At 41.8% G+C, this 24,476-nt stretch overlaps 1 protein-coding gene across 1 annotated transcript in view; it reads left to right on the top strand.

Annotated features, from left to right (window-relative positions):
- The window catches only part of CFAP54 (cilia and flagella associated protein 54), a 533,435-nt gene that overhangs the window by 49,015 nt on the left and 459,944 nt on the right, over positions 1-24,476 (top strand). The window contains exons 7-9 of the mRNA XM_040344233.1: positions 5,650-5,763; positions 12,258-12,359; positions 22,614-22,812. Coding sequence (XP_040200167.1) covers positions 5,650-5,763; positions 12,258-12,359; positions 22,614-22,812 — 415 coding nt within the window. The remainder of the gene's footprint in view (positions 1-5,649; positions 5,764-12,257; positions 12,360-22,613; positions 22,813-24,476) is intronic.

Here is a 24,476-nt window from a genome sequence, read left to right as displayed (position 1 = left end):
AGTACTCCTGCCTTCAAGAAGTCTTGAATAAGAGGACACTTCCATATTACTTGAAAATACATCCCCACTGCCTGTTGACATTTTAGACATGTCTCGAATTGTGTAGGGTAGATCCGGGAGAGGTTCTGCGGGCTATTGTAAGCCCTATGAAGAAATTTAAGCGGTATGAGTCTATCTCTCGCCAAAATAACTGCAGATATAAACTGCTGAACCCCTTACTCCTCTGTGAAGGTTGGAATGTCTGCCTGCCAGGAGTGGATATTGAATTTTTGTATTTATTGATTACAGTTTCCCCTGATTCCAAGGATCTCCTCTTGCTGTCCCTCCTCTTCTCCAGAGACAATAGGATACATATTTGTGTTAAATGTTCTTGCTCTACAAAGTCTACCCACTACTGCAGATGACCTCAATAATTACTACAACGATATACAGTGCAAATTACAATTGCAGTCATATATATCAGCAGCCCGCTTGCACTAACGTGTTTTCACACTTCACTGGAAAGTCATAATTAAAAATGCAGCGCTACTGTGAATATCAATAAATATGCTATGAAAATATTTGCTGAAAATAAATTTCAATAAATAAATATATATCACCATAAATGCATCATAATTCTTAAAATCACCACAAATACCAATTTATACTTCTTTAATAATCAACCAAAATTACTTTAATGTCAACTGAGACTTAATTGTGCAAGTTTATGAATAACAATTAATAAAAAGTCCAACTCCAGTGCTCTTAGATGAAAGTGCTCATGTGCTTCAAATAATACTCTTGTGCTTCACCCTCTGTGTTCACAAACTGATCACCTCTTTATTTGACTTAGAAAAATCTATAGGTTAAATGTACGCTTTGCCCTTTAAGGGATCTCAGATACCACTCTATGACCTTGGGATTCTTCTCTCTTTCTCCTTCTAATGTATAGTTTAGGGGCTCTTCCCCTTTAAATTAGTAATTGCACCAATATTCATCAAACACAGATCCACCAGATTTAGCTTTATTTGTGGTGCACCAAAATAGTGCACTTTTACAAACAATGGGGGGTTATTTATGAAAGGCAAATCCACTTTGCACTACACTACAAGTGCAATTGATGTGGACTAATTAATTGATTTCCTAACAATCTCAGGGCTAACCCATCTCTGCCGCCTGATTCAAATTACTATGGTGAAATATGTGCAATCTAAAGACAAAAAGATTTCACATGCTCACCTTCCAACGGTCAACAGCCAAGAGAGGGCCTGAGCTATGGCCCCCACAGTTTTATTAAAAGCATAGAATCACAAAACATGCATTGATTGGTTCACATCATACAGACACACCCACTCTACCCTCCTCCCCTGTGTGGCTTGCCCTTGGCATGAAGCTTCTCATTGGTCAGTTCATATAAGGGATGGTTTTCTATTCCATGTTATTCTTGAAAATCCACGTGTCATAAAAAGTTCATTGTCAGCTCAGCAAGTTTCCTCCACAAGCTTCACACAGGGGGGGAAGGGGTCGTTTTCCTCTTCCATACAGAGCAAGGAACGAGAAGGCGGTTTTGGAATAAAAGGCTTCTAGAAATGCAGTGGGGGGGATGGGCCGGAGCACACATTTGAAAGATGAGAAGCAGAAGGAGAAAATGGAAGATGAACTTTCCTTTATCCCTTTTGTATATCCATCCAAGTTGACATATACTTAAAAAAACATATCTGACAAATCTTATCAAGGAAAACAAGCAGTATTGATCATTCCCATACATACATATGCATAATGCGTATAAAAACAAATAAACAGTATAAGGAATATAGAAAGAGAAATATTTCAGTGATTCTAATCATAACATAAAATAAAATTTTCATTTTAGCACGTCCATCACACAATGTGCACTTGAAATTGCACTGGAAGTGCAGTCTCTGTAGATCTGAGGGGGAAAATAAAAAAACAGCCTTTTAGCTTTCACATGATTGGAAGATAAAATCGGCAGAGCTTCCCCTCATTTCAGACCTACTCCTCAGATTTACAGCGACTGCACTTCCAAGGGCACTTTCAGTACAAATTCAAGTGCACTTGTAGTTTGCACTTGTAGTGCAAAGTGGATTTGCCTTTCGTAAATAACCCCCAATGTGTATATCACCTTAAGGACTGACCACTGTTGTGAGCAGCACCTCTCGACCTGGTGCCTGCTCACTTTTGGTACAACTTAAAGTGGAGGTTCACCCAAAAAAATTATTTTTTAACATTACATTCAGCCGAGTTGTCCTAATGACAATCGGCTGTTTTTTCCCCCGTACATACCGTATTTCACCGCCGCTTCCGGGTATGTCTTCTGCGGGACTGGGCGTTCCTATCTGATTGACAGGCTTCCGACCGTCGCATACTAAGCGCCACGAGTTGCCAAAAGAAGCGGAACGTCGGTGCGCAGGCACCGACATTCGGCTTCTTTTGGCAACTCGTGACGCGTAGTATGCGCCGGTCGCAAGCCTGCCAATCAGATAGGAACGCCCAGTCCCGGAGAAGACATACCCGGAAGCGGCGGTGAACTACGGTATGTACGAACAAAAAAAACCCAGCCGATTGTCAGTAGGACAACTCGGCTGAATGTAATGATAAAAATGTATTTTTGGGTGAACCCCCGCTTTAATGACATTAATAATAGAAAGTATTCAACGCTGGAAAAATAAATAAATTAATTGCAAAATGTATATGCAAGCCAGCACTAAGGACAAATTCATAAAAAAATCCCAAGTAGACTATATGGTATAAACAGTGCAGCGCAAAAGGTGAAAAAATCTAACTAAAATAAATAAATAAATATATAAAATAAATATATATTCATAAGTTCATAGAAGAACATGTGAAAAGAAAAAGTGTCCATAAGAATGAAAGTCCATATGATGATAAATCCAGAGATCCAACTCAGAAGAATCCAGATAAGGTGTAGGTGAAGAAATTACACCAAAAGATATCCACCACCAGTATAAGATGGCCTCTCACCTTACAACTTTGACCCTGCCGGGTCCATAAAGCATATTAATGTGAACCAAGGGTCAGATTAAAACCTCCATAGGAAACGAATGGCTGTAGATGGCACCACGGATCCTAACCAGATCACTTTTCCAGCAATATTACCAACATGTAATAGGGAAGAAACAAGAGGTGCTAGTGCTCTCTGGTAAACTTCATTTAATAGGACAAAGTAAGCAAAAGATACACTCACATGTTTAGACACTCTATACGCCGAGTGTCAGCTGTAACAGCGTGTAAGGCATAAACAGTCTGCGGCGATCGTGGGTGACGTCCTGCATGGCTTCTCCCCCCTGTACGCGTTATGCCACGGGATGGGGGGGGAGGAGCCACGCAGGACGTCACCCACGATCGCCGCAGACTGTTTATGCCTTACACGCTGTTACAGCTGACACTCGGCGTATAGAGTGTCTAAACATGTGAGTGTATCTTTTGCTTACTTTGTCCTATTAAATGAAGTTTACCAGAGGGCACTAGATCTCCTCTTGTTTCTTCCCTATTACATGTTGGTAATATTGCTGGAAAGTGATCTGGTTAGTGATCTGGTTAGGATCTGTCGTGCCATCTACAGCCATTCGTTTCCTATGGAGGTTTTAATCTGACCCTTGGTTCACATTGATATGCTTTATGACCCGGCAGGGTCGAAGTTGTAAGGTGAGAGGCCATCTTATACTGGTGGTGGATATCTTTTGGTGCCATTTCTTCACCTACACCTTATCTGGATTCTTCTGAGTTGGATCTTTGGATTTATCATTATATGGACTTTCATTCACATGGACACTTTTTTTCTTTTCTTTTCACATGTTTTTCTATAAACTTATGAATATATATTTATTTTATTTATTTATTTTAGTTTGATTTTTTTGCACTGCACTGTTTATACCATATAGACAACTTTAATGACATCACTGTCCCTGCTCTGACGCCTTTATCATAGACACATGACTTTCTCAAAAGATCGGATGACAGTGTTAGATTCTGGTTTAAAACACCACTGCTTGTATACTGGCTGCCATGGTGAGATATCCTTACTCACAGACCAATATACATCTATTTAAAACGACTTAGAACTATGTATATCCCACTACAAATCTCCAGAATAAAACCAAACTACTATATTTAATAAAAAATAAACTTGCAATAACATAAACCTTTATCCACTATTTTTTGATATTTAACCCCTGTTAAAATGTACATAAACACCACCTAGTGTTCAAATTTTAATACTACACATACCGTTAAAAAGTCATTAATTTAGATCTAGCTCAACACTTAACCCTTTGGGCTCTAATGTTTTTATTTTGAATATCCACCTGGATTCCTTCTGACTTAATTGTTTTACTTTTTATTATTCCCCCGCCAATGTAGTTTAACCTTTTCAACACACTGAAATGGTAAACCTGAAACATTCTTATAATGATATAATGAAAAGTGCCTTGATAAATAATGCTTTTTTGTAACCTATAGTGATATTATATATATATATGTTCTTTTATCCTCTTGTTTAATGGTCCTTTAGTGCATCCTATATACTTTATACAGTACACAACCCCCTCTGTGTGGAAGCTAATATATTCTTTAATAATGTATTCTCTATTGGCTTTTTTTGATGTAAACATTCTCCACCTTTTATTATCAATATTATTCACCCTGGTACAGTACAGCTATAATATTTACCTTAAAAAAACAAAAATGTCTCTCTTTAGGAGGGTCTACAACATTTTTAATCAATTTGAATCCCCGGGTTTGGTGTTTTTCAATAGATACATATTGGTTTATCCGGGATAATTTTTCCCCAATATCTATCTGCTTGAATTACCAATGTTTTTTTTTTTTTTTTTTTTTATTATGTTCTCTACTTTCTTATGTTGTAAATTATAGTTCATAATAATTGCCATATTGAATGTAACATTATCCCTATCTTTTATTTTTTCCTTCCGTAACTTAAAGTCAGCTAAAAAAAAGAACGAATGCAATATCTGTCAACTTTTGATGTCTGTTTCTCTCTTGCACAGGTTTTACTTCACTTTGTCCTGTTTACAGGTTTCACTGAAAAAGGAAGTGATGGCAAATCATTGCTGCTGAGACATAGCAATTGAAACCCAAGTGTGGTTCTAACTCTTTCTCATTCTATTATAAACGTTAACTTTTTTGTTTGGAGTTGAGTTTTAGGACTCTTAACGTCGCTTCATCTTGTTAGTGAGAATCAATGTTTTGGCTGCTAAACTTACCTTGCATTATTTATAATGTTCCCTCGAGCAAGTTCACAGACCATGAGATTTTTAAACATTCCGGCGTCACTTAAAGTTGTTAGATTTTCTTAGCACTTACTAGATATTCCAAAGCTAAAATAATATATCTTTACCCAATGCAGCATTCCATTTACCGTATGATACGTGTAGTGAACATGTACAACACAAACTTATTTTACAAATAAATATATTCCATTTCTATTCAATAATTTTACAATAAATGAAGTAAAAACAAATATCTTTTAAGTCACCAAGTGGCCTGTGGCCTTCCTTGTTTACAGAAGATTATGTCATAATTAATGTTTGTTTGATGGTGCATTGTTTCTTTTTATACCATTGAGGATTATTGCAAAATGTTGTATTTGATATTTGTATTTCTTTTTAGGTGTTTGCTCGTCGTGCTCTCAGTAAGATAAGTGAGCTTAGTCAGCTTGAAAACATGAGTGATTCTTCCTACAATGAAGGAGCAAAGAAAGCTTTTAAAGAGTCGACTCTTAAGGTAAACAAGCATTTTGTGTTGCTTAAAAAGTATTGCATTAACTGGTTCAAGGCATGAGTTACAATCTCAATAAGATATTCACATACACGTGAGTCCGTGAGTCATGCAATGCATTTTTGTAATACTTACTGTGGGGCTTCTTTTATAAATTTCTATAATCTTGTACTGAAATTTGCGGTTACTGTTTTTCTTGCATGGAAAAGGTCATCTGCCATTTTCACATCTCCGTTTTAAGTTCTCTTTCAGGCCTAGGGCCTATATATAAATGTTTGTAGTATAAGGTTCAGTTATATAAATGGCAAGTTTCCTAATGAAAAAAAAGCTTATTTATATTTGTGAATAAATGTTTAAATCAATATGGAAAAGATGATTTGATCGGTTAATTTCCCACAAGAATCAAACTTCAACAAAGAAATAAATGGCAGATGTTGCTGGTAAGCCTATTTTAGGCTTAATTGGAGGATATTATTGAGCTTTAGGCTACAAAGCTGGAGTTAAAAATCAATGAAAAACATCTGAGTTGCCTGTGTCCCAAATCTCCATTCACCTCCTAGGTCATGATAGGACACTTAAAAGGTTTCGCGTACCTTATTTTGAGAAGAATGAGGAAGCCCTCTCCATCTTTCATAAGCAGCATGAAGGCTCTGGTATCTGAGCCTCATTTTTAAATTGTGTAAAATAAGAACTGTCTGTGTTGCCATGTAGCAACTTATCATATTGAATTTCACAAAAAAATAAGTAAAAAGAAAAGTTCATTGAATACCATGTAACTAAAAGCAGTATTAAACCCAAGACATGCTTTCTTTCTTATTTTCCCCTGTTGATGTGGCCAGCAAGCCTGTTATTTTTCAACTTCTTATAACAGACCAAGCTGTCAAGGAAAAGTGGCAGTAACAAACAATTGCCCCCTGCCCCCACCTATAACTGGCCTTCACAGCAAGGAGCACATGGAAGGGCAAATGCATGAAAGACAAAAACAGAACATTCCATAGCTCAACTCACCAACCAGTCTGCCAATGGACCAAATTAACCTGTCCAACAGTCTGCGTTAAAAACGGGTTTATTTAGCACGCATTTTCAAATGCATGCATAAGCTACGGCCCCCTGTGTATGCTTGCAGTCCTAAACGCTAATGAATTTATGAGTGTCTCCACAATGGAAGCAAATGCATTAAATGGATAGATGAGGGGCAGATGGGCCTGGAGGCAGCCCAATCCAACTTAAAGGAACAGGAGCACACTGGAAACCCAGCACGTAGCACAGTGGCAGCGAAGGTGCCCAGTGTGTCCACGGACCATATTTACACCAGTAACAAACAAATGGCCCCTGCCCCCACATATAACTGGCCTTCACAGCAAGGAGCACATGGAAGGGCAAACGCATGAAAGACAAAAACAGAACATTCCATAGCTCAACTCACCAACCAGTCTGCCAACCGACCAAATTAATCTGTCCAACTAGCTGCGTTAAAAACAGGGTTTTAGTAAGCATGCATTTGCAAACGCATGCATAAGCTGCAAGGCATCTTCACGGCACCCTGTGTATGCTTGCAGTCATAAACGCTACTGAATTTGTTTGCTACTGGTGTAAATATGGTCCGGGGACACACTGGGCACCTTCACTGCCACTGTGCTGGGTGTCCAGTGTGCTCCTGTTCCTTTAAGGGGGATTGGGCTGTCTCCAGGCCCACCTGACCCTCATCTATCCATTTAATGCATGTGCTTCCATTGTGGAGACGCTCCTAAATTCAGTAGCATTTAGGACTGCAAACATACACAGGGTGCCATGAAGTGATCTTGCAGCTTACGCATGCATTTGAAAATATGTGCTAACTAAATCCCTGTTTTTAACGCAGACTGTTGGGCAGGTTACTTTGGTCGGTTGACAGACTGGCTGGTTGAGTTGAGCTATGGAATGTTCTGTTTTTCCTTTACTTCTTTTTTAGTTTAGGGTACTCTCACACTGGGGAAGTGCTGGGGTTAGCGGTAAAGCGCCGCTGACTTTAGTGAAGATTTACTGTTGTTACAGCGGCGCCTTTTGGCCGCTAGCGGCGTACTTTTTTTTTGCCCACTAGCGGCGCACCTGAAAAGCGCCCCAGTGTGAAAGGGGTCTTAAATTCCACCAAAAAAAGGCTTTATCTGTCTAAGAAAAATTCTATTTGGGTACAGAGTTTGCATGACTGAGTAATTAACATTCAAAGTGCGACAGCACTAAAAGATTGAAATTGCCGTGGGCAGGTAAGGGGCGAAAGTGCCCGGTATTGAGGTGATTAAATGTTTGTTTTTGGGTTTGTTTTTAGGGCAAAATGTCTGTAAAAAGTACACTCTTGACCAAGTAATTATCACCTCTCCAGTACTCTCCAGCCACTTCGTCTTTCGCCATCATTGAAAAATTGGGCACTGCTTTATGACTTCTGTATTTTTAGCACCACCTTAAGAGTGCCTTGTACATTTCCCTATGTTTTATTCTTCTAAAGACCTTGCACAATAGTGGCATGGAAAAGTGCAGAGCTGCATTTTTCCACTCCACTATTTCGCTTTTTTGTCTATAAGCTGTGCTGGCTGCTATCTTTTGGACTTGTCGCAGAGCAGTATATTTAAAAAAAATATTCTAAAGACCTTACACATACAAAAATATATTTGTTGATTGCCAGAAACGCACTCAGCATTTAAAGAGGAAGTAAACCTCCCTGTATTGTTTGTACCTATATTAATAAGGCTTACCTATAAGTACTGTAAATAGCTCTTAAACTTGCACAGTTTAAGAGATATTTACTGTATACGCTGCCAGTGACATCATCGGCGCATGTGCTCTAAAGGAATGGCAACCTGTGCAATCTCTGCAGAGTTCTGTGCTGTGACCAGCAGCTCCCACGCTCCTGCATGGGAGTGATGTCACGCAGCTCCAGGCAGACACACAGCCGGAGTCTGTGGACCTGGAAGGAAGACGGGCAAAGATGGATGCAGCCTCCAGCCGTGACAATGAGGGCTTGCTTTGCAGGTAAGTTTCATATAATGTACTAGTATGCGGTAAAACCCCCCAAAAAACGTGTCTACTCCCTATTTAAGACAGAAAGAAACCCTCCTATCCTTTACAGAAAAGTACTCTGTTTGTAGCCTGCTTAACCTCTGTTTGATCTGCAGGTTTCATGGTGTTACACATGTGGTCTGGTTTGACATCAGCCCTTTTGATGGCTTGATAGTTGAGAGCTAACAAAAACACATTAGTAACTTTAACAGTAACCATTCAAGACTTGCCTTTAACGGTTTTGGGAAACCATTAAATCAGTTAGTTTAGTTCAACTTTAAACCCTACTGTAGGTTAAAAACACACAAGATTTTAGTGGAAATAGGAGGTTATTTACTAAAGGCAAATCCACTTTACAGTACAAGTGCAAACTACAAGTGCAAAGTGCACTCCTTGTAGATCTGAGGGGGACATGCAAGGAAAATAAAAAACAGCATTTTAGTTTGTACATGATTGAATAATAAAATCAACAGAGCTTCCCCTCATTTCAGATCTACCCCCCAGATTTACAGCGAATGCACTTCCAAGTGCATTTTTAGTGCAAGTTTGCACTTGTAGTGCAAAGTGGATTTACCTTTCGTAAATAACCCCCTTTGTGTTGCCACCGGTGCCCAGTGTAGGGTTGCCACCTCATCCCTTTAAACCCGAACACATATGTTGCTGAATAATTTTCTGCAGCCAACACTTCTGGGCAGGCTTTATTTCAGCTGGAACTTGGTGGAACTCAGTTCCAACACCTCTGACTCAGGTCCTCTGCTCCCTGCTCACCACTATCACTGGTAAACACAGAAGTCCGGCTTCTGTGTTTACTAGTAATAGCTTGGCTCCTACAGATCTGATCTCCTCAGCAGCTCCCACTGAGGGCAGGATGGAAACAAGAGAGATGCAGGTGCCCAGGGTTCATTGCAGATGCCGACACCACCACTAGATGATCTCCCTGCAAGTGAGAGAGAAGGCGTCACCTACAGTAAGCAGAGAGGTACTAGAGCCGACTGTGTGTGTCAGTTCACCTGTGGCCAGGTGACAAGTGCACCCCGTTGGGGTCAGGGATGCACCACAGGGTAGTGAACCCTATGGCCGACTGCTGCGATCAGAGAGGAAGCGTGAGCCCAATATTCCCCAGGGTGCGTAGTCTAAGGCCGCGTACACACGGTCGGTCCATCCGATGAGAACGGTTCGAAGGACCGTTGTCATTGGTTAACCGATGAAGCTGACTGATGGTCTGATGTGCCTACACACCATCAGTTAAAAAATCAATCGAGTCCAACGCGGTGACGTAAAACACAACGACGTGCAGAGAAAAATGAAGTTCAATGCTTCCAAGCATGCGTCGACTTGATTCTGAGCATGCGCGGGTTTTTAACTGATGCTTTTGCATACTAACCATCGGTTTTGACCTATTGGTTAGGTGTCCATCGGTTCAATTTTAAAGCAAGTTCTAACATTTTTGACCGAAGGATAACTGACCGATGGGGCCCACACACGATCGGTTTGGACCGATGAAAAGGTCCTTCAGTCCGTTTTCATCGGTTTGGACCGGCCGTGTGTACAGGGCTTTAGACCCAGCTTTGTGTTCACCAGAGCCTCTGGTGGTGAGCATGGCCTTCGCCGCAGCTGGATCCAGGTCGCGACCCCTGGGGTCCCCAATGTCACGCTCCGCAGGAAGAAAGGGGAAGCAGCAACCAGGACAATAGTGATGGGTAAGCCAAGGTCGTGGCAACAGGCAGACAAGGGTAGACAAGGAATAGGCCAAGGGTCAGGGAAAACGGGCAAACAGGAGAAGTCAGAGACGAGCCAAGGTCGGTACACAGGAAGGTAAACGTAACACACTGCAGACAGGAACAAGCTACAAACAAAGGTTGAACAGCAAAGCAGACTAGCAGTGCAGTGGTTAATATAGGCTTCCTGGGATGGCCTGGGGTGGAGCCATACAGGGAGGAATGTGATAAAAGACAGCCAGAAAGAGGGTCAGGCCTCTAATGAACACATGAGACAGGTAAGCTGCCAGACTTTATTGCATATCCATGACAGTGTGCTTCAGCTTAATACAGCAACAAAAGTAAGATATGTGGAACATGGTGGAGCTTTTAAGGGGGGGATATGGGTGAAGTGAAGGGGAAGCTGTGGAAGAAGCCTGATCTCTGTACTCTGTGTGTAGTGCACCCATAAACTGTGCACTCTGTATGTATCAAATGCCCAAACTCTGCACTATGTACATATCACAGCCCTGACCTCTGCATGTAGCACATCCCTAAAAGCTGTAATATGTAGCAAGCGCACACCAGAACTCTGTACGTAGCGCACCCCTGGGAGGAGTTTTTTTGGGGGGTTGTGGTTGAGTTCCTACACCCATTTTCTGAGAAAAAAACGCTGCTCCTGGGTGTTTCAGATATTGTCACATACTGTGGTTCCTTCCACTGGCCCCTTCATCTCTGCTATGTCCTCCACTGATGTAGGGATCAATAGATGGAAGATTTTTCAGGCAGCTGTACCTCTTTTAGACAGCGAAGGCAGTGGGATAGTAAGTATTACTAGTGACATATTCTAAATTCATCTTCTGCTGTCTACAGTTTTTATTTTAATTTGATTTGATTGATTTGAACTTGTTGAATTTTGATTCCTCTATGGCTAGCTTGACTTGAATAGCAGCAGGGATCTGCACACTTTGATACTCTGTATTTAAAAAAAATAAAAACATGTTGGCAAATATGTAACATTTCTCAAAAAAATTTAGAAGATTATATGCAAAAAGTTTAGGGAAAAAACTGAGTGCAGCTTTATAAATTATTTTGCTGTGTTAGTAATTGTTTGCTGGTATATCTAATTAATACTTTTCTTTCTTGATTAAAAATATGTAAACAAAAATGTTCCATCTTATAAACCATTAGAACAAACAAAATATGTAATCTCTTATATTAAAGTGGTATAATCAATCATGAAAAACACAAATACAAGTTTAAAGAATATATGTTTTGTATTTTGTGCTAATCATTTCTCATATTCGAAATAGCAGCGTAGTTCACCACTAAAACTTTTTTAAAACGAACAAATTCCCAAACCTATTTTGTTAAAACACTCTTATTACGGATGCATGGTGCCCAGCAGGGTGTAGGTTTAGACTCCGCTGCAAATGACTAAGTTACAGTATCACTTGTGACATTTAGTCAGGAATTAGGATATGTAGGTCTTCCCTAAGGGTGATAATGAGCCCTTCCCGTGGTCAAAATACAGATAATGGTTATTGGCCTAGAACATTGTGGCAGTTCCCAGTAGAGCAGCAATGCGTTTGAGGACAGGCAGATGTCGTATGACCACCTGCTGTCGGTGACTCATCTGCTTGTTTTTGGGAAGCCTAATAATGTGACAGACTTGGCTTGAAATTTGAAAGTATAATCTAAATATGATTAACAAATTGTATATACACAAGTAAGTTCATATATAATAATCAAATGATTATTTTTCATCAGATGGCAGTGATGATCTTCAAAAGAGCTGTGTTTGAGTCCAGAAGAAAACCAAAAGAAATTCTTCGCCCAAAACTAAAGAACAATCTAAAGGATGCAGAAAAGGTAAATCTGGGATGTAGCATTGCAAGACTGTACTTCTTATCTTGCACTCATGAGCCAATGACTAATGCAGCAAGTGGGCCAACGCCAAAACCACATCCTAAACTAACTCCTAGCATATGTACGGTGCGCGCTCCATTTATTTTAAGGTTGGCCTTTACCTGTGTTGGCCCCCAATTATCCACAGGAGTATAGGATAGGGATGGGCTTGATGTTCATAAGTTCGACTCGAACATCGGGTGTTCACCCGTTCGCCGAACAGCGAACATTATGGGGCGTTCACAGAAAATGTAAGCGCCGTGGAACGCCCCATAATGCACTGCGAGATTGCAGTGCATTGCTGTATGATGATTGGCAAGCATGCACCTGACTTGCATGCTTTGGCCAATCACAGCGCTCTCTGCTGAGAGAACCATAATTGTCCATAGGTAGGTTGCCTTTGGCCAATCATGGCTGAGGGGGACGAAGTCCATGCCCCCCACTACAGAGTGGACATGTGTAGTGTTGTTGGTGTAGACAGAGAGATAGCTGGAGTTAGATTAAGCAAACAGGTTATTCAGTTAGTGGCAGTGTATTTGATATATATAGTCAGTCTAGTGTGTGTGTGTGTATGTATGTATGTATGTATGTATGTATGTGTGTGTGTGTATGTATGTATGTGTATATATATATATATATATATATATGTGTGTGTGTGTGTGTGTATATATATATATATATATATATATATATATATATATATAATATACTCTGCATTCAGTGTAGCCTATATCTACAGTGCATTCTATGGTGTACTGTTTCTAATACACTTCAGGCGGTGTATTAATATATATACAGTCTAGTGTGTGTGTGTATATATGTGTGTGTGTGTATATATGTATATATATATGTGTGTGTGTGTGTATATATATATATATATATATATATATATATATATATATATATATATATATATATATATATATATATATATATATATATATACTCTTCATTCAGTAGCCTATATCTACAGTTAATTCGATGGTGTACTATTTCTAATACACTTCAGGCGGTGTACACAGTATCTACTACAGTGTGTACAGTTTCTACTATACTTCTGGTGGTGTACACAGTATCTAATACAGTGTAGTGTTGTAAAACAAAAAATACATCATGTCTGGAAGGCCACCAAGGAGAAGCAGACACTCACAGGCCACTAAAAGAGGGCAAGCAGCCTCTGTGTCTGCAGTCAACAGTGGTGGTCATGGACATGGTGCATCCTCTGCATCTGGCCGTGGGCCACGCTTGTCCTTTTTTGCTGCTGCTGGCAGTGTTATTGAGCCACAACATGCAGAAGAGTTAGTGAAGTGGATAACAAAGCCGTTCTCATCCTCCTCATCCTCTGTCACCAAGGCTCAGAGTAGGTTGCCTTTCAGTGCAGCTGCCAAAGCTGCCTATTCCATCTGCTTCTTGTCCACAGTCACTCCTTCCATAGCCCCACCATCATTCACGGAGGAGTCCCCAGAATTATTCGCCCACAGTGTCAGTTATATGCTGCTGGAGGATAAGCAGTGAATTGAAGGCTCCGATGTTGGTTCACAGGTTGAGGAAGGAAGTAACGTGAGCCTAGGGAGAGGGGGTGCCACAGGAGGATACTTCCGGCTGTTTCTCCCCTTGGAGCAAGTCTCGGTTGACGCTTGTTTGTGCTGTGTGGAGATTCTTCACTCTATCACGTTCCCGGCATCATATCGAGCCTTGGAACGCAAGCGGTGTCAACGCACTGAGGTGTGGAACGCACGCCACTCCACCATCTTGCGGAATACCGGAAGTGATCGTTCAGATTGCAGGCGTGACAAAGTGAGCTGGGCTCTCATATAAATTGGAGTGGGCTGCAGTGGAGTAACACCCCAGACGAAGTGTACTAACACAACGCGTCGGGAGGACTCCACTGCCACCTTATCTGTATACATACATGCGCTGCATATTTTATCATCATGTAAGTGCAATTGCTCATTACATTTTTATCATTTTAAAACAAGATTACGCTATGTGGCCTCTTCTCTCCTTCTCCATCTCCCTGTATCATTGATTTCCACTGAGGACAAGTCTGTGCAAGTGTCATCACTGCTCACCTCCTATTTGGTTGAACCTGCTTCTGTTGATGATCGGGTGCTTGGATCTATTTTCCACAAGGATATTCCAGCTGTCTATATCAGTATTCATGCCTGTTTGACTCATAGAGATTTACATTTCTTTGAGTCCACTTGTGCTGGTAAGCCTGCAATTTTACCGGTGGAGGGTCATCACATTTTATTTAAGAAGTTACGATCACTTCACAAATCACTTCACAGTCTGTGTTCCAGACATCCGTGTGACACGTGGTGGACTATTTATTTTATCACCATTCCTCTATGGATTTTTTCTCGTTTTATTTATATTAGTATTGTCACAGTGAGAGATCACTATGTATTGTACATACATATAGTGAGTGATCACTATTCATGCTATTTTTTCATACAATTATTTGGTTATTCATTGTATCTTTAGAGCGCTACACTTATACACTACATTTCTTTTTGCTTTTTTTAATTTGCTGTGTTGGCAGCTACAATTTTTTGCTGGCAGCGCAGGGTTACTTAGAGCAATTCTTTTTTACGGTGTCACAGAAGGACAAGAAACTGTCAGTGATGTTTTCCCAGCTGCAGCATACTGCCAAGTTGCTCCAGTGACATGGAGGGAAGGGATGATGAGGAGAAGAGTGGAGGAAAGGGAGGAGGAGACACAACTTCAATGAGGCAGGATGTCCTCTAGGGGGCAACTTAAGGGCAGCCATCCTATTGCATCACTCTGCAGAGCTCTGCAGTTGCAGAGCGCTGCTGACTCCCCCCGCTGACTTTTATAAGTTCCTTGGTGTGGGCCTTTTTCGACATGTGTGCAGCAGATTGCTGTTTGCAACCTATGTCTGAAGCGGATCAAGCATGGCCAGAACAGCAGCCACTTGGGAACCACATGCTTGACCAGACATATAATGACTTGCCATGCAGTCCATTGTCAATAGCACTTGAAAGACCCACATCAAAGAAAAAGGCGGTCTTCTCCTTGTTCCTCATCTAGGATCTCCAACCTTACTATACCTCCAGTTCCCTCAAAAACCTGCACTGAGAGGAATGAAGGTATAGCAATACAGTAGGTGTCCCAAGTACTTTCAGCCAATCTGCTAGCAGTACACCACCAATTGATTTTAGCAGGCAAATTTCCCTACCCCAGTTGCTTAACTGTAAAAATAAATTCGGTCCCAGCCATCCACATGATCAGCGTCTAAATGCTAGCTTGGCCAAATTGCTAGCACTGCAACTGCTGCATTTTCCAGTGGTAGACTCTGCCCACTTTGGTGAATTTCTTGAATGTGCTGTACCTCAGTGGCAGGTTCCAAAACGCCATTTCTTTTCACAAAAGCCCTTTCTGACTCTCTACAGGCATGTGGAAGGCAATGTTTTGGCCTCATTGGACAGGGAAACCAGCAGTAAGGTTCATATTACCACTGACTCTGGGTCCAGCAGGCATGGGCAGGGACGTTGCCTTTCCTTTTCGGCGCACTGGGAACTCTGCTGGCAGCTGGGTAGGATGCAAAACAGGGTTCAGTGTTGTTGGAGCTTGTTCCACCACCACACCTCCAAAATGCTAGTGTTGATTCTGCCACAGCTTTCTTCTCCACCCCCTCCTCTTCTTCCTCTATGGCCTCTTCTGCAGATTTATATTTTGTACCAGCGGTGCTTCGAAAGCGTTCAGGGGACTATGCAAGCAGTCAGGCTAAAAGATGCCATCTGGTGCTTGAGTTGGTCTGCCTAGGGGACAGGAACCACACTGGGGCAGGCTCAGAGGTGGTTGATGCCACGCCATGCTTCAACCAGGAATAGTTATAGGCAACAATGACACCAACCTTCTCTCTGCCCTCCGCGCGCCTGTTACTCCCTATAATGCGTTCCACGCTGGAACGCATTATGTCGATGGTGCCCCGTGCGTTCCACCGTAGAACGCGGAAGTGCGCCGCAGCAAACGGTGCTTCTTTTTGAATTAGTGCTTATGCACTACAGCTGACCCTATCCTTTAAACAGAGCGGTTTGCCTCCTGCACACCGTTCTATTATTGTCAGCCGTTGCTCGGCCACGCTGCAGATACCAGTGCCATCGCTCCCCATGCTGCAACACCGCTCCAGACAACAACTACTACTTTGGTGCTGTTGCACCTACCGCACACAGAGCCATTGCGGGGGACAACCTTTTGAGGCCTTCTTGCTGAACACCCTACAGCACGGAATCCCCATTTTCCTACACTGAAGCCTGCAAACGGATAAGTAGCTATTGTATCACTTGTAGTGCTATAGGAAGATCTGCTGCTTATGTTCCATCTAATACATTTGCTGTTACTTAATATGCTTTGTGGATATCAACATACTATTTGGGATACACTGCTGTGCTAAGGACTGTTTGCTAAGGAATACCTTAAAGGGTCAGCTACCCTCAAATTTCCTGAGCTATATTTGCCTCTCATGTGCAACTATTATTACCTGTGCAATATTCACCTCCTATATGCAACTATAATTATCTGAGATAGATATATTGCGTCCTTTATGTAACTATAATTATCTGAGCTATATTGCCTCTTATGAAATAAGCAGAAAATATGAAAACAGACTCGCACAGTGTCTGACCACAGTCCTGCAGCAGCGCTGCAAACTATACGTTTGTTGTAATCCCAGTTAATGTTGAATGACCAGATAAGGTGTGCTTCTAGTGTGAGGGCTCCAATCACCAAAAATGTTCACCACGTGGGGGGATATGGGGTCCCCTTCGGGGGATACACTCACCAGATGGCAGAAAAAAAAATCAGCATTTAATACACCTCCTTAATCTCCGTCTGTAGTTTACCACTTTCAATCCGCAAGCATATAGAAAAGAAAAATCCATATAGAGCAGTATCGTTTGATACATTTTTTTAAACCCTCAAACAGATACCCCCTTATACATAAATGCGTACCACAAATGATAAACAGCCAGGCATAAATGTGTGCATAATATCCTCACTGGTTCTGGACCCTGAAGACCGCCTTGGAACACTTCCTCTGACGATTTCCTGGTTCTCTCCCCGTGGAACGCACACGTCACTTCCGGTTTCAGTGCTAGAGAGTCATGCCCATGACGTGTTTCGTCACTTCCGGACTTCGTCTGAGGGCGTGACTCTCCAATGCACGAACCGGATTTAAATACTGCTTCGCCCGCCTCCAATTGACGGCAGACGCGCACCCGCAAATAAAAACCCATAAAAAGTAGATAAGAAATAGATATAAAAGTGGTTAAAGTGGATACAGAAATCCAGAGAGGGTCATTTCCTCCATGAGTCATATACACACTGCACAAGTTTGATGCCTCCGCTTTAATTACTCATATATGATTCACCTCTGTTTACTGTAAGATTCTTACAGTAAACAGAGGTGAAGCATATATGAGTAATTAAAGTGGAGGCATCGAACTCGTGCAGTGTGTATATGACCCATGGAGGAAATTATCCTCTCTGGATTTCTGTACCAACTCCCTTAGTGGCTTAATACATCCCTATATGCTCATAGTGATATGATGTAGAGAACCCCCTAACTCCTGCTTGTGTGGAGTGACGCCTGGGGTCCTGTACTGATAATCACTTGCATATAGAGGTGTATTGGAATCTTGATCTCTAAAGTACATTATATAATTTTAAACGCTAAGTTCTGGTCGCATGTTGAAATGCGTCCATCCTTAGTAGCTCAACGCTTTTCTTTTCTTTATGTGACAGAGAGATGATGTAGAGATCCCCCAAACTCCTGTTTGTGTGGAGTGACTCCTGGGGCCCAATACTGAGTTGTCACATAGAGAAGCGCATTGAAATCCTTGCTAACTGCAGTTGTGGTTCACTCCGTTCACCAGTGCTGTTACACAGGGACACTTGACCCATATTCCATGAATTTGGTGGTGCAGCGGTTCCTGAGCAGGTACCCAGGCTTACAAGATCTCCTGAGGCAGACCACAAAAGTCTGTGGTCATTTCCGCCGGTCATACAATGCCAGTGCTCAGCTGGCTGACATTCAAAGGGAATGCAGTCTGCACACCAACCGCCTCATTTGTGACATGCCCACCAGGTGGAACTCAACGTTTGGCAATGCTGCAGCGGCTGCACACACAGCAGAGGGCCATAAATGACTACCTGTGCGAGTATTGCACCAGGGCAGGGTCAGGGGAGCTTGGATTCTTTTTGCCACGCCAGTGGCTACTGATCAAGAATGCATGCACTGTCCTGTCACCATTTGAGGAGGCCACAAGGATGGTAAGCAGCGACAATGCATGCATCAGTGACACTGTACTGTCTCTCTAGTCTTCCTGCTGGAGCACACGCTTTGAGGAATCATGCACAGGGCACTTGAGGCAGAACAGTGGGAGGAAGAGGAGGACTTCCTTTCCTCTCAAGGCCCCCTTTATCCAGATAGCATTTCTGTGGGGCCACCAAACACAGGAAGAGGAGGATGAGTAGGATTGTGTCAGCATGGATGTGGAGGATAACACTCCATCTTCAAGGGATGGTTTTAAGTCCCCAGAAACCCAAGGAGTTGTACGTGGCTGGGAGGAGATAGTTACGGATAATGTGATACTTAGTGATCCAGAGGATTCACAATCGATTGCCTATGCAAACCTACGCTGCATGGCCTCCCTGATTCTGTAAAGCCTGTGAAAGGACCCTAGGATTCGTGGTATCAAGGAGAGGGATCATTACTGGCTGGTAACCCTTCTTGATCCACATTACAAGGGTATAGTTGCAGAACTCATCCTACCCAGGTGGCCTTAAAGAAAGGTTTGTGTAATGCATTTACAGACCCTGGGAGGTTACCATTTCCTGGTGCTGGACAACATGTTGCTGAGGCTTCGTTCAGTCAGAGGAAGAGCGGTGGAGAAGGTGGCTGGATGACCAATGCTTTTAAACAATTTTTCAGTCCTCGGCACCAAGGTCTGATCGGTTCAAGCAACCATCGCCAGCATCTGTATTATATGGTGCAGAAATATCTAGGGGCAAGAGCAGACTTGGAAACCCAATCGGCTCACATTTATAAAAATAAATCGACCTTGGATCAGCAGCTATTAAGCACCTGATGTTGATGTAACTAATTGAATTTGTTTTGGATCTGGAATCCATTAAAGACTGCCTTCTGCTGACTATACTATTCCTCCTAAATCTTGATGATGCTAGCTTCCCCTTACTATCCATACCAGACCTGAAGGGCCTGGTATGGATTTTGAGGGGAACATTCACGCAATTTTTTGGTATTTTTTGTATTTTTATCTATATTGTCTATTTGCTGTGGTACTGTTATAAACCTGGGAAAGATGCGCTACTTTGCAGGCACACTAATGACACCCCCCAGGCATGATATATAAGGAAATATTTAATTTAAACGTTAGTTTTTAAAACTTTTTTGCATTGCCACTTGGGTGCTTTCGCCAAACAGTGCCTCCTGCCCTCCAAACCGTTACAATAGACCTAGGGCTAATACCAGCCCTTCTACCCCAAGCATCGTACACAGACAAGATGTTGGGATAAGGGAAGGACCATTTTATTTAACAGAAATACAGGTTTTATAGTAGGTCACTTCAATAGTAGGTCAGTATCCACATGATTAATAAAACAAAATATTTACTCAAAACATCACACAATGGTCTAGATAACGAGGTAAAGGCACAAAGCTAATCCCATCATAGGAACCTCCCAGAGTTAGCTAAATTAGCCAACAGACAGAAACAATAGGTGACCTAACAATGGGAATGCACACCTAGGAGGCACACAATGGGAGAGACACACTTATTAAACATAACACCTTAATAAATAGACAATAGCAGGAGACCCCCATCATTAGGTTGCTTGAGCTGATTTTAATAACATCTGCTCTGAGTCTCACAGTCTGAAGCAGTCATTGCTGGTTTGGGCATAGAGACCCCAAATATGTATATGGGTCCTCCAGTTCCCAGAGTCTGTGTGTTTTTGGGAAACATGGACTTGAGTCTGAAGCAAGACGACTTCAAGGGTCCCCCGGGCACACACCTCCTAAAGAGTAGTCTTCCCTTAAATGCCAGGACCCATAGTCAGTGGGCAAGAGGTCACCCTGCAGTCCTGGATGGGTCGGTCAAACCCAAATAAGAGTCAAGGGAGCCAATGGAACTCCCTAAATTCGGAGGGATTTCCTCTCACTTTCTGTTGTGACTTTGGGGCAGGAAGTGAAGGACCCCCCCCCCCCCCTTAAGTAGGACACAGATGGCAAAGAAATATAACAAAACTTTTTACCCTCCCTTACTCTATACAACATGAAAAGAGTTTTGCCTTTAGTTCTTAAGGACAAGGTGAAGATAACAGTGGTAGTAAGGGATCTCTGCTGTCAATGTAGATATGAACTTCTGAACTGTCAAAAGATTTGTTTTCAAAACGTGCATACTTGGAACTCCATTCCATTTTATGTCTATGGTCAACTACATTGTAAAGCCTTTTTTTTTGCAATTGTTTACTCATTAATGAAAGAAGTATCTCCATATAATTTAAGGCAATCAACTTTCCAAGCAACAGCGGAATAACAAATAATTCATGTGATCTGGATGTGTTTTCTCTCGGAGTGCTGTGTCTCTAATGTTGATTATTTCATAACAGTAAAGGATGTTATCCATAATTATGTCTAATTGGCAGAATTGTTTCCAGAAGGCAAGAAGTGTTGCTTGTTTTTTTAATTATTATATTATACTCAAAACATTTCCAAACACAACTACTATAAAGATTTGCATGATTGTGTTTGTATGTGTTTTAATATGTAACTTGCCTGTGGAATGATATTTTTTAAATATCTAACATTTTAAAGGACGTTGATGTATTTGATGTAGTTGATGTATTTTTTCAAAAAAATTAACAGAATAAAGCATAAGGGATTAAGCATAAGGGAAATGGGTTTTTTATCTTTCTACCCTTGCTGATTGTTTTTTAAATTTGTCTGATTCTAACCTTTTTCGGCTGCTGTCTAATGTGACCATACCACAGACATATGACAGGCCACCCCTACTGTACCAAACAGATGCATGGAACCAATATACAGTACCTTATTGCTTCTGTGTGTGTGTATATAGAAAGAAATTGAAATTAAAATCCCAACTTGACTACATAGCCCTCCTCATGCTAGATGCTGTGCTAGAACAGATTATCTGTTTTGGCAGTGAGTAGTGGGGGAGGCAATAGACTGACTGCGCTTGGTGCCCCCCCACCTGGGTGGGATCAAGGCACAGGATATAATATAATATAATGAAAGTAGAGGCACTTATTGTTATGCTCAAGTGTATTTTCCATTCTACTTTTTGCCATCATAGCAGAAAAAAACGCACACAGTTTAATGGCAGTCTTCCCACTAATCATTGTTCCATACAAACAAAAACTATTCCGATCGTATCCCTGGCAGGGTAAAGGGAAGGTTTGTTTTTTGTTTTTTTGTCAACCAGACTGGGATTTTTTTACTTCATTGACAAACTGGGAATTACGGTAATAACATTACCTCTTACAAATACAGTAGCCTCAGTGATATAGGTATATGCGTAAAGCGACAAATACTCATTCTCCAGGGTACATTCAAGCATCACACTTGTTGCAGAAACCAACATAATGTATTTACTAAAAACACATTAAAGCGGAGTTCCACCAAAAAGTCTTACTTCTGCTTTAACTACTCCTGACCCCCTGCCAGGCCACATTTGGGTGGGTAACTAGTTTTGACAGGTACCCAGCTCCCACTTCCGCTCTTTCCGCCAAGATGTCTCAAGCAGAAGTTTTCCTCTTCCCCTCCCTCCCTGCAATCTTCTGGGTCACAGATTGCCTGGACATTCAGGACACAGAGCGTGATTCGCGTATGCGCAGTGCACACCCAGCTGTGAAGTCACAAGCTGTCACAGCCGGGGTGCCCACACTAGTGATGCTGGCGGCCATATCGCTAGATCATGGGACAGGTGAGTGTGTGTTTATTAAAAATCAGCAGATACACTTTTTGTCGTTGGTGACTTTTAATGAACACAAAAATGTCTGAAACTCCACTTTAATATCTCTTATGACGTTGGCTAAATTTAAAAACAAAAAACAAAACATGGCACCAGTCAAATGGCATACAGAAAAAAATTATGTTAAACAGTTGAGATCAAAACAGAATAACAATGTGCATATGTTTTTTTATTCTAGTTACCATGGCCCCGTACTAACACAGAACGGCTACTAGTAGAGATGTTTGGTAACAATGCCGCCCAGTTCCTTGCTATCGTTGAAGCCCTGACAGATAGTAATAGACGAGTGCTCCAGGCTGGACCACCTTTGCCCGATGAACCAGAGATACATGATGTTATTGCAGAACTATTTTTTGCAGGCATTGATATCCTTTCAGGTAATGTTTGCCATGACTATATTTACATAACTGTGTTGTTAAGAAATAAATATAGCTATAATGTCCAAAAATGTATTGCCCAAACACATAGCACAAATTACAAAATCACATCTCTAAAATGTCAAAACAAAGCCATGATGTATGCAATTTAAATGTAGAATTAAAACAGTATTTATTAAAGTGCTTTTAAAGTCAAGACAGTTTTTACCTTGTCTGCATTAAGTTAAAAAAACGTCCCACTATTGTTCCCCCCCACATACTCTTATTTGAGTCCTCTCTCGATCCAGCGCTGTGCTCAACTGTTTCAGCACTGCTCTCTCTTCCTGGTTTCTTAGTAGACTCTGAGAGCAACAGGAGCCATTGGCTGCTGCTGAAGTCAGTCAAATCCTTTGAGGAGGAAGTGGGGGGTGTGGCCGAACCACACTGTTAGCCAGATTCAGAGACTTACGACGGCATATCAGTAGATACACCGTCGTAAGTCCGAATGAGCGTCGTCGTATCTTTGCGCGCATTCTTAAACTGAGATACGCCTCAATGTTGCCAAGATACGACCGATGTAAGTCTCCTACGCCGTTGTATCTTGGCTGCATATTTACGCTGGCCGCTAGGGGCGTGTACGTGGATTTACGCGTTGAATATGTAAATGAGCAAGATACGCCGATTCACGAACGTACGTACGCCCGTCGCAGTAAGCTACGCCGTTTACGTAAGACATACGCCGGCGTAAAGATAAAACACCTCTATAGGTGACGCAGCCCATGCAAGGTATGGACGACGTAACAGGCGTTTTATTTTACGTCGTTTGTGTAAGCGTACGTGAATGGGGCTGGGCGTAGGTTACGTTCACGTCGAAAGCATTGAGTATTTGCGACGTGATTCTGAGCATGCATGCGCTGTACCAACGGCCCTTCATTTACATGGGGTCACGGTTACTTTACATGTAGCACGCCCACTACCTGCCGAATTTCAATTAGGCACGGTTACGCCTGGCCATTTTCGATACGCCAACGTAACTTAGGGAGCAAGTGCTTTGTGAATACTGGCCTTGCCTCTCTATTTTACGTTGGCGTAGCGCAAATGAGCTGCGCTACGCCCGCTTAAACATACGCCGATCTACGTGAATCTGGCTAATTGTAATTTTTTCATCTTTCCATCTATTCAATCTTCTGCCCTTATTGTTTTAACTTTGGATAGTAAAACATTTTGTTTCTGCCAGTAAATACCTTTTACAGCCCACTTCCTGTTTCTATGTCTGGTAAAAAGCCTAGGCTTATGACATCATGCACAGCTCTCTCACTCTCGTGAGAGTTTGCAGGAAAGAAGGGGGATGAGTCCTAAGAGGGCCAATGAGAGCTCCAGAGCTGGAGGTGTGTGTGTCTGTGTAAATCCAAGAAGTGAACAAGCCGCAGCTTCAGCTGCCCACAGTTAAAATGGTTGCAACCAGACTCAGTGGAGGGATATTTCTGCAGCATATTTGGCAAGTACAGAATCACAGTATATATAAAATAATATGCAAAGTGGTTGGAGGGAAGCTTCAGAATGGCAAAGATGTTTTTATTACCAATTATGTGAGCAGACTGCAGTTCCTCTTTAATGCATAGACTTAAAGTAGAACTAATCCCTCCTGTGCTTTTACAGCCAGAGAGGCTGCCATCCCAGTCTCT

The sequence above is a fragment of the Rana temporaria genome, chromosome 3, assembly GCF_905171775.1.
Source record: "Rana temporaria chromosome 3, aRanTem1.1, whole genome shotgun sequence".
Lineage (NCBI taxonomy): Eukaryota > Metazoa > Chordata > Amphibia > Anura > Ranidae > Rana > Rana temporaria.
Note: the sequence above shows the minus strand (reverse complement) of the source record. Positions and strands in the feature narration are given on the sequence as shown.